General features: G+C 38.9%; 1 protein-coding gene across 1 annotated transcript in view; it reads left to right on the plus strand.

The window, feature by feature from the left end:
- Positions 1–10928, plus strand: part of nrd1a (nardilysin a (N-arginine dibasic convertase)) — a 75529-nt gene extending 64601 nt beyond the window's left edge. Inside the window, exons 27-32 of the mRNA XM_072457430.1 lie at positions 61–113; positions 1264–1347; positions 1427–1517; positions 1614–1730; positions 1975–2064; positions 9245–10928. Of these exons, the coding sequence (XP_072313531.1) occupies positions 61–113; positions 1264–1347; positions 1427–1517; positions 1614–1730; positions 1975–2064; positions 9245–9466 (657 nt within the window). The 3' untranslated portion in view covers positions 9467–10928. The remainder of the gene's footprint in view (positions 1–60; positions 114–1263; positions 1348–1426; positions 1518–1613; positions 1731–1974; positions 2065–9244) is intronic.
- Positions 10929–11840: the final 912 nt, after the last annotated feature.

Below are 11840 nucleotides of genomic sequence, written 5' to 3' on the forward strand. Positions count from 1 at the left end.
TTAGGTCAGTTGCTGCTTCATATCTCCAAAATGAATGAATGTTTGACAAACTGTTTTCAGATGCACATGGAGGAGCCCTGTTTTGACTTCCTCAGGACCAAAGAAACCCTAGGGTAAGACTTAACTCAGCCTTTTTCATTTCCCATGAAGAGGCGGGGCCAGCAGCAGAGAATCAGTGGAACTGTTCAAGTTATATTAGAGCTGCACCTGAAATGTTCATGTAATATAATCCAATCTGTTTTGCCCCAGTACACATTATGTACCGTAAAAGCAGCTCTGATTATTTAGATGATTATCAAGTGTTTTATTCTCCGTGAAGCAGGAAGTGAGCTGTTCTCTAATGTTAGCTTTACCGTCCCAGAATGCATTAGGTCAGTGAGTGATACACGTGGAGCTGTGAAGAGTTTAAAACGTACCAGTTCTAATTTTAAGGCCTTTTTTTTTTTATGTCAATATGTAATTCTGTGACCTGGATCAGAGTTTTTAAGAGTCATTATTACCAGCCACTCATCCAAACGGCTGCTAGATATTTCAGGCAGATATTTGGGTCAATGACCAGAGAACCCTGAACAGAATCTAATTATGATCCATTTATGTGATAGTTTATGGATGTTAAATAGGATATTTTAGATAGAGTGCATGAGTGAAATGCAGTTTTGAACATGAATTCATTAAACTTGAGCACTTTTAGAACAGTATTGCCGTTTACATGAACAAAATGTTAAATAATCTATCTTTCTTATAGATCAGTACTAAAAACCTGAAAAAGCCTAACATCTCCTTTTTAAACAAATGCTCCTCTCCGGTCTAATCGTGGGGTGACATTTTGTACAACATTTGTACTTTTACTCGTCCTTCTCAGACCTTTCCTTAACTTCACTCAACATCAATGAAAAATAGGAGTGAGAGAAAAAAAAAAAAAAACAGTCGAATTGCCACTGGCCGTTTTAATAAGCACTTGGCATTTTGAAAACACCTTCTGCCCACGGCTGTGTTTGGCATATCTCACTTGTCCAGTCCTCCCAAAGTAACACGCACGCACGCACACATACCCGCACACACACACACGCACACACACACGTACACACACACACGCACACACGCACACACACACACTCGTGCACCCATCCTTGTTCTAAAACCAAGAATACCGCTTTACCGCCCGCTGCTCTTCCCTTGTTATTAAAAGACAGAATATAGATCGCGTCGGCTCGGCTAAAGTCCCCCAAACATAACATTATCGATCCCCCCGCTCTCGCGCAGGTATCACGTCTACCCCACGTGCAGAAATACCTCAGGCGTGCTGGGCTTCTCCGTTACCGTGGAGACGCAGGCTACCAAGTTCAAGTGAGTTCATAATATATAATCCAATCAATCCGTGAAAAGTTATCTGACTGAAGGAATGAAAACGTCTCCGCTTCCCCAGCTCGGAGTTGGTGGAGTTAAAGATCGAAGAGTTCCTGGCTTCTTTCGGGGAGAAGCTCGACGCACTGACCGAGGAGGCTTTCAATACTCAGGTCGGTTTCTCGTACAATAGTCAGAAAATGGATCATAAGTTTGCAGAGAGGCCTCGTCAGCTCCGGTCGCTGACGTGCGTCTGCTTTGGTTTGCAGGTGACCGCTCTGGTGAAGCTGAAGGAGTGCGAGGACACTCACCTGGGAGAGGAGGTGGACCGCAACTGGGCCGAAGTCCTGACGCAGCAGTACGTCTTCGACCGCCTCCACAGAGAGGTGAGACGACCCAAGCCTGGAGGAATGAAGGAGATGAAAGTGAAAATGTACAAATGAAAAGGCTTGATACTAGAGACGACAGGAGTATAAGTACACATCCTGATACTTCAACAGGTTGACTCGCCTGAGGTTCTCCTGCTAAAGCCTGCACTGGAGTATTTTGACTTTCTAAGCCTTGGTGTCTCTACTACAACTATTCCGCTGGGCCTGCTACGATAATCCATGTATTCCATCTGTGTGTTAGATTACAGCCTTGAAGCAGATGACTAAGGAGGAGCTGGTGTCTTGGTTCCAGGAGCATCGAGGTTCCAGCAGCCGCAAGCTCAGTGTACATGTAAGAGCACGCAGCAAAACACCACTACACAGCCGCAGTACACTCCACTTTACTGTCGACACATACCTGGAGTTGTGTTTCGTGTGTTTCCTCCCTGCTCATAATGCTTCCATCCACCTTGTGATGTAGTGTCTCTGGTTTTTAAAGTCGTAAAACCTTCGTCAGACTCATTTTAATCACAGTAGCTTCACTTTGACACATCCCCAGTTTAAGATACTGTTTTTAGCCTCATTTACACTGCTTCCCTTGTCAGTGCATGTGATGTAGTATGTAATGGAGGCGTTTTTGCTAAGAAATGCTGTTTACATTAATAACACCAAGTTCCACCAAGGACAATATATGACCTTCTGAGTTCAGATCTATAACAGGACTGTTCTAGGTCCACATTAGAGCTAACAAAGATCTATAACAGGACTGTTCTAGGTCTACATTAGAGCTAACAAAGATCTATAACAGGACTGTTCTAGGTCCACATTAGAGCTAACAAAGATCTATAACAGGACTGTTCTAGGTCCACATTAGAGCTAACAAAGATCTATAACAGGACTGTTCTAGGTCTACATTAGAGCTAACAAAGATCTATAACAGGACTGTTCTAGGTCCACATTAGAGCTAACAAAGATCTATAACAGGACTGTTCTAGGTCCACATTAGAGCTAACAAAGATCTATAACAGGACTGTTCTAGGTCTACATTAGAGCTAACAAAGATCTATAACAGGACTGTTCTAGGTCTACATTAGAGCTAACAAAGATCTATAACAGGACTGTTCTAGGTCTACATTAGAGCTAACAAAGATCTATAACAGGACTGTTCGAGGTCTACATTAGAGCTAACAAAGATCTATAACAGGACTGTTCTAGGTCCACATTAGAGCTAACAAAGATCTATAACAGGACTGTTCTAGGTCTACATTAGAGCTAACAAAGATCTATAACAGGACTGTTCTAGGTCCACATTAGAGCTAACAAAGATCTATAACAGGACTGTTCTAGGTCTACATTAGAGCTAACAAAGATCTATAACAGGACTGTTCGAGGTCTACATTAGAGCTAACAAAGATCTATAACAGGACTGTTCTAGGTCTACATTAGAGCTAACAAAGATCTATAACAGGACTGTTCTAGGTCCACATTAGAGCTAACAAAGATCTATAACAGGACTGTTCGAGGTCTACATTAGAGCTAACAAAGACTGTTCTAGGTCCACATTAGAGCTAACAAAGATCTATAACAGGACTGTTCGAGGTCTACATTAGAGCTAACAAAGATCTAAAACAGGACTGTTCTAGGTCCACATTAGAGCTAACAAAGATCTATAACAGGACTGTTCGAGGTCTACATTAGAGCTAACAAAGATCTATAACAGGACTGTTCTAGGTCTACATTAGAGCTAACAAAGATCTATAACAGGACTGTTCTAGGTCTACATTAGAGCTAACAAAGATCTATAACAGGACTGTTCTAGGTCTACATTAGAGCTAACAAAGATCTATAACAGGACTGTTCTAGGTCTACATTAGAGCTAACAAAGATCTATAACAGGACTGTTCTAGGTCTACATTAGAGCTAACAAAGATCTATAACAGGACTGTTCTAGGTCCACATTAGAGCTAACAAAGATCTATAACAGGACTGTTCGAGGTCTACATTAGAGCTAACAAAGACTGTTCTAGGTCCACATTAGAGCTAACAAAGATCTATAACAGGACTGTTCTAGGTCTACATTAGAGCTAACAAAGATCTATAACAGGACTGTTCTAGGTCTACATTAGAGCTAACAAAGATCTATAACAGGACTGTTCTAGGTCTACATTAGAGCTAACAAAGATCTATAACAGGACTGTTCGAGGTCTACATTAGAGCTAACAAAGATCTATAACAGGACTGTTATAGGTCTACATTAGAGCTAACAAAGATCTATAACAGGACTGTTCTAGGTCTACATTAGAGCTAACAAAGATCTATAACAGGACTGTTCTAGGTCTACATTAGAGCTAACAAAGATCTATAACAGGACTGTTCGAGGTCTACATTAGAGCTAACAAAGATCTATAACAGGACTGTTATAGGTCTACATTAGAGCTAACAAATATCTATAACAGGACTGTTCGAGGTCTACATTAGAGCTAACAAAGACTGTTCTAGGTCCACATTAGAGCTAACAAAGATCTATAACAGGACTGTTCTAGGTCAACATTAGAGCTAACAAAGATCTATAACAGGACTGTTCTAGGTCTACATTAGAGCTAACAAAGATCTATAACAGGACTGTTCGAGGTCTACATTAGAGCTAACAAAGACTGTTCTAGGTCCACATTAGAGCTAACAAAGATCTATAACAGGACTGTTCTAGGTCTACATTAGAGCTAACAAAGATCTATAACAGGACTGTTCTAGGTCTACATTAGAGCTAACAAAGATCTATAACAGGACTGTTCTAGGTCTACATTAGAGCTAACAAAGATCTATAACAGGACTGTTCTAGGTCCACATTAGAGCTAACAAAGATCTATAACAGGACTGTTCTAGGTCTACATTAGAGCTAACAAAGATCTATAACAGGACTGTTCTAGGTCCACATTAGAGCTAACAAAGATCTATAACAGGACTGTTCTAGGTCTACATTAGAGCTAACAAAGATCTATAACAGGACTGTTCTAGGTCCACATTAGAGCTAACAAAGATCTATAACAGGACTGTTCTAGGTCCACATTAGAGCTAACAAAGATCTATAACAGGACTGTTCTAGGTCTACATTAGAGCTAACAAAGATCTAAACCAGGACTGTTCTAGGTCTACATTAGAGCTAACAAAGATCTATAACAGGACTGTTCTAGGTCCACATTAGAGCTAACAAAGATCTATAACAGGACTGTTCTAGGTCTACATTAGAGCTAACAAAGATCTAAACCAGGACTGTTCTAGGTCCACATTAGAGCTAACAAAGATCTATAACAGGACTGTTCTAGGTCTACATTAGAGCTAACAAAGATCTAAAACAGGACTGTTCTAGGTCCACATTAGAGCTAACAAAGATCTATAACAGGACTGTTCTAGGTCTACATTAGAGCTAACAAAGATCTATAACAGGACTGTTCTAGGTCCACATTAGCGCTAACAAAGATCTATAACAGGACTGTTCTAGGTCTACATTAGAGCTAACAAAGATCTATAACAGGACTGTTCTAGGTCTACATTAGAGCTGACAAAGATCTATAACAGGACTGTTCTAGGTCTACATTAGAGCTAACAAAGATCTATAACAGGACTGTTCTAGGTCCACATTAGAGCTAACAAAGATCTATAACAGGACTGTTCTAGGTCTACATTAGAGCTGACAAAGATCTATAACAGGACTGTTCTAGGTCTACATTAGAGCTAACAAAGATCTATAACAGGACTGTTCTAGGTCCACATTAGAGCTAACAAAGATCTATAACAGGACTGTTCTAGGTCTACATTAGAGCTAACAAAGATCTATAACAGGACTGTTCTAGGTCCACATTAGAGCTAACAAAGATCTATAACAGGACTGTTCTAGGTCTACATTAGAGCTAACAAAGATCTAAACCAGGACTGTTCTAGGTCCACATTAGATCTAACAAAGATCTATAACAGGACTGTTCTAGGTCTACATTAGAGCTAACAAAGATCTATAACAGGACTGTTCGAGGTCTACATTAGAGCTAACAAAGATCTATAACAGGACTGTTCTAGGTCTACATTAGAGCTAACAAAGATCTATAACAGGACTGTTATAGGTCTACATTAGAGCTAACAAAGATCTATAACAGGACTGTTCTAGGTCTACATTAGAGCTAACAAAGATCTATAACAGGACTGTTCTAGGTCTACATTAAAGCTAACAAAGATCTATAACACGACTGTTCTAGGTCTACATTAGAGCTAACAAAGATCTATAAGACGACTGTTCTAGGTCTACATTAGAGCTAACAAAGATCTATAACAGGACTATTCTAGGTCTACATTAGAGCTAACAAAGATCTATAACAGGACTGTTCTAGGTCCACATTAGAGCTAACAAAGATCTATAACAGGACTGTTCTAGGTCCACATTAGAGCTAACAAAGATCTATAACAGGACTGTTCTAGGTCCACATTAGAGCTAACAAAGATCTATAACAGGACTGTTCTAGGTCTACATTAGAGCTAACAAAGATCTATAACAGGACTGTTCTAGGTCCACATTAGAGCTAACAAAGATCTATAACAGGACTGTTCTAGGTCTACATTAGAGCTAACAAAGATCTATAACAGGACTATTCTAGGTCTACATTAGAGCTAACAAAGATCTATAACAGGACTGTTCTAGGTCTACATTAGAGCTAACAAAGATCTAAACCAGGACTGTTCTAGGTCCACATTAGATCTAACAAAGATCTATAACAGGACTGTTCTAGGTCCACATTAGATCTAACAAAGATCTATAACAGGACTGTTCGAGGTCCACATTAGAGCTAACAAAGATCTATAACAGGACTGTTATAGGTCTACATTAGAGCTAACAAAGATCTATAACAGGACTGTTCTAGGTCTACATTAGAGCTAACAAAGATCTATAACAGGACTGTTCTAGGTCTACATTAAAGCTAACAAAGATCTATAACAGGACTGTTCTAGGTCTACATTAGAGCTAACAAAGATCTATAACAGGACTGTTCTAGGTCCACATTAGAGCTAACAAAGATCTATAACAGGACTGTTATAGGTCCACATTAGAGCTAACAAAGATCTAAACCAGGACTGTTCTAGGTCCACATTAGAGCTAACAAAGATCTATAACAGGACTGTTCTAGGTCCACATTAGAGCTAACAAAGATCTATAACAGGACTGTTCTAGGTCCACATTAGAGCTAACAAAGATCTATAACAGGACTGTTCTAAGTCTACATTAGAGCTAACAAAGATCTATAACAGGACTGTTCTAGGTCTACATTAGAGCTAACAAAGATCTATAACAGGACTGTTCGAGGTACACATTAGAGCTAACAAAGATCTATAACAGGACTGTTCTAGGTCTACATTAGAGCTAACAAAGATCTATAACAGGACTGTTCTAGGTCTACATTAGAGCTAACAAAGACTGTTCTAGGTCCACATTAGAGCTAACAAAGATCTATAACAGGACTGTTCTAGGTCCACATTAGAGCTAACAAAGATCTATAACAGGACTGTTCTAGGTCTACATTAGAGCTAACAAAGATCTATAACAGGACTGTTGTAGGTCCACATTAGAGCTAACAAAGATCTATAACAGGACTGTTGTAGGTCCACATTAGAGCTAACAAAGATCTATAACAGGACTGTTCTAGGTCTACATTAGAGCTAACAAAGATCTATAACAGGACTGTTCTAGGTCTACATTAGAGCTAACAAAGATCTATAACAGGACTGTTCTAGGTCTACATTAGAGCTAACAAAGATCTATAACAGGACTGTTCTAGGTCTACATTAGAGCTAACAAAGATCTATAACAGGACTGTTCTAGGTCTACATTAGAGCTAACAAAGATCTATAACAGGACTGTTCTAGGTCCACATTAGAGCTAACAAAGATCTATAACAGGACTGTTCTAGGTCTACATTAGAGCTGACAAAGATCTATAACAGGACTGTTCTAGGTCCACATTAGAGCTAACAAAGATCTATAACAGGACTGTTCTAGGTCCACATTAGAGCTAACAAAGATCTATAACAGGACTGTTCTAGGTCTACATTAGAGCTAACAAAGATCTATAACAGGACTGTTCTAGGTCTACATTAGAGCTGACAAAGATCTATAACAGGACTGTTCTAGGTCTACATTAGAGCTAACAAAGATCTATAACAGGACTGTTCTAGGTCTACATTAAAGCTAACAAAGATCTATAACAGGACTGTTCTAGGTCTACATTAGAGCTAACAAAGATCTATAACAGGACTATTCTAGGTCTACATTAGAGCTAACAAAGATCTATAACAGGACTGTTCTAGGTCCACATTAGAGCTAACAAAGATCTATAACAGGACTGTTCTAGGTCCACATTAGAGCTAACAAAGATCTATAACAGGACTGTTCTAGGTCCACATTAGAGCTAACAAAGATCTATAACAGGACTGTTCTAGGTCTACATTAGAGCTAACAAAGATCTATAACAGGACTGTTCTAGGTCCACATTAGAGCTGACAAAGATCTATAACAGGACTGTTCTAGGTCTACATTAGAGCTAACAAAGATCTATAACAGGACTGTTCTAGGTCTACATTAGAGCTGACAAAGATCTATAACAGGACTGTTCTAGGTCTACATTAGAGCTAACAAAGATCTATAACAGGACTGTTCTAGGTCCACATTAGAGCTAACAAAGATCTATAACAGGACTGTTCTAGGTCCACATTAGAGCTAACAAAGATCTATAACAGGACTGTTCTAGGTCTACATTAGAGCTAACAAAGATCTATAACAGGACTGTTATAGGTCCACATTAGAGCTAACAAAGATCTATAACAGGACTGTTCTAGGTCTACATTAGAGCTAACAAAGATCTATAACAGGACTGTTCGAGGTCTACATTAGAGCTAACAAAGATCTATAACAGGACTGTTATAGGTCCACATTAGAGCTAACAAAGATCTATAACAGGACTGTTCTAGGTCTACATTAGAGCTAACAAAGATCTATAACAGGTGGCATTTAATAGAAATACACACGGGAAACCTGCAAAAAAAAAAAGTGCAAAATTATCTTATTTAAATTCTTATTTAAAAATGTAAATTACAGTTTAAGCTACAGATCAGGCAGTGCACACATACAGGGCAAATATTAGAACTGCACAGCTCTAAAGTGTCGCTAAAGTAACTTAAAGAGGACAGAACAATGCATCTATTAGTAAGTTATAATAGCCTATCTAAATGTATTTATTCATTTGTATTTCCAACAGAACCCCTGAAAAGTACTCTCATAGCCACAACATAAAAGTACAAAAGTGACATTTGTTGACCAGGATCAGCACATTTAACGCTTTAAGACTTCTCAATCTGTGTGAAATACTTACTATTTAAAAAGTATTTAGTTTCAGGCACTTCAACACGTTTGTTACTGCTCTGTATCTTTACACTGATTACTTCCTCCACTCACATTTCGGATTGGGATCTGTAAGCAGTCTGTGTCGCCCCCAGGTGGTCGGCTTTGGCGCTGAGGAGCACGACGCAGAGGGAGGTGCCGAGAGGCGTAAGGGCCCCGAGGAAGAGGAGGAGGAGAGCGGCTCTATGTACGGGGAAGTGTCAAAGCTGTGCTACCTGCCGCCGTCGGACAAGATCTCCAGTGCCAAAGCCGTCATGGACATTCCGGCTTTCATCAAGGACCTGCCACTGTTCCCGTACCACAAGATCCTGGAGTGAAGCGCCACAACATCCTGGAGTGAAGCGCCACAAGATCCTGGAGTGAAGCGCCACAACATCCTGGAGTGAAGCGCCACACACGGTTCTTTTACATCCAGTGACATCGCAGCTGCTTTTGGGGTGATTTGTCCCCAAACTTGGATCATTTTACTCCTTTTTTGACATGAACGGATGAAGAGCAGCTCTGTACTTTCTCATTTATAGCTCCATGAAATGAGTTAAAGGTGCACTTTTGCCAGAATGTTCCACACTATGTTGTTAAACTACTCGATCTTCATGAGGAAAGTTGCCCGTCGATTCTGTGGAGAGGCGACTCACAGTAAGAATGTATGTTTTTAAGGTCATTTTGGAGTTATAAAATGGTCATAGTGTGGATCGTTCCAGGTAGAGCCAAAACATCTCCATGGAGACGAGCAGCTGGTGATGCTAGAAAGGTTACATAATGCACCTTTAAATGGCCGATAACTTCTAAGCTACAAAGTACAAATATCAGCCAGATACTGTACATTGCCAAACCAAAATATTGGTTTATGTTAAGTCATAATCTCTGATAAAAAGGGGTTGTTCGTGCTTATTTGAGGCATTTTTAAATTTATTTTTTGACTATTGATCGAAAAACTCCCCTTAATTGCGATGACGTTAAACCAGGCTAACGACAAACAACTAAAAACGACTTTATTGCAAGTAATCAATATTGCAATAAATGGAATATATCGCAATAATACAAAGTTCTCCATCTTAACAGAAATGTACTGTTTCAAAACTTCATTCATAAAATCATACATTTTCCTTATTTAGTCTTACATTAGACTTGTTTTGGTTTAGTCTTTGCTTTGTTTTATTTTGACAGTTTGACAGGGAAATGGGGGTATGTCTATTTTAGTTTCAATTTAACTAAACTTATTGTACCAAAAATATCACAGTAATATTGTTATCTTAACACCAATTCTAGTTAAACAGCAGCCGAGTCATTTTAACTAATGTAGAGTTTCCCTTTTGCTTAGAATAAACGTGTAAATCCCTCAACAATTACAGTTAGCAACATTTTAAATATGTACAGTCTCTAGTGTTTGGCTGGTTTTGTCAGGTGGGGCATCTGGTTTAAAACAGCCACTATTGAGAATGTTTGTTATATAAATGACTGTTATTTTATGATTTTAATGAATATATAATCCAGCAATTAAGACTTCCTAGATGAACTCAGCTAAAATATTTACAAGACAAATATCTAGAATATTCCATTATTAATCATGGAAAGTATTTTTTGCTGATTGGATTTGTTTTCTCGAGCTGGGATCAGCGTAAAATACTGCAGTTACTATTGGCTCATGTTTAAACACAAAAGGGGAACTTATTGTACCCGTTCAAGCATTGAATTGTAAAAATGGCTTAAGTGGTGTACATTTGAGTTTTGCTGTGTTGTACTTGGACCTAGACTAAAGCTTTGTACCAGGAAATAAATAGATTTGTGGTGAATGAATCCCATGTCTTTGTCTTTAATTTGGTCTGAAAAATGAGTTCAGATTGAAAATGCATGTTTAGTTTGTTTATCCTGCAGCTCAGACAGGATCGTGTTCTCTTTTCTGTGACGCTTCTTGGCGTTAATTTGCCAAAACCTTTGAAAATTGTAAAATGACCCATTGATTCTCCAGCTTGCTACACTGCCACAGTTTAAAACAAAATAAACATCATTATCCCGGGCATTGAAACGGCAGAGTGCATAATTATGATATCCTGTGTGCTGTTTGTGATATGGAAATGAAGTATAAGGATTAACTTTGTGTCATTAATCACAATCTGTTCAGTTTACATTCAAGTTTTTCAGACTAAACTTTCTACAGAGTTTTAAATGCATTTGCTACTGTTCCTAGTTTATTTTTTAAGGCAAATTTTCGTACATTTGCAGCTTTCTGGTCAAAACTGAAATGTAAATGAATCTGCGGGAGCTGGGACTGAACCGCCGACGACTAATGCTAAGGATGCTGTTTTGTGCCAGGAGCGGGATTCAAACCGGTAACGTTCAGCTCCAAGGACGAGCACTTTGCCAACTAGTACTGGGCTGCATCCTATCGCTCGTGACATTTGGAAAGTCACGATCCACACTGTAATTGAATAAATATACGATCGATATGTTTAATGCCGTATTGTGAAACATTCTAGACAAAGTAACAAAGTAAAAACCAGAAAAGTTCCATTGTGCACCTTTAAAACAGACAATAAATGTGAACCTCTAATGCAAAAAAATATAAAAGCATGGAATTTGGATGTAGTTTCACCCTTATCTTTCTGTCCTAAAGGGAGTATATTCTCTTCTCTCTTCTTTCCTAACCTACTTCCTGGTTTTGCAGCCTCAGCAGAACTCGGGGTTAGAACT

Source organism: Eucyclogobius newberryi, unplaced genomic scaffold (genome assembly GCF_026437365.1).
Source record: "Eucyclogobius newberryi isolate DKJ021-1_F unplaced genomic scaffold, fEucNew1.0.hap1 SCAF_21, whole genome shotgun sequence".
Lineage (NCBI taxonomy): Eukaryota > Metazoa > Chordata > Actinopteri > Gobiiformes > Gobiidae > Eucyclogobius > Eucyclogobius newberryi.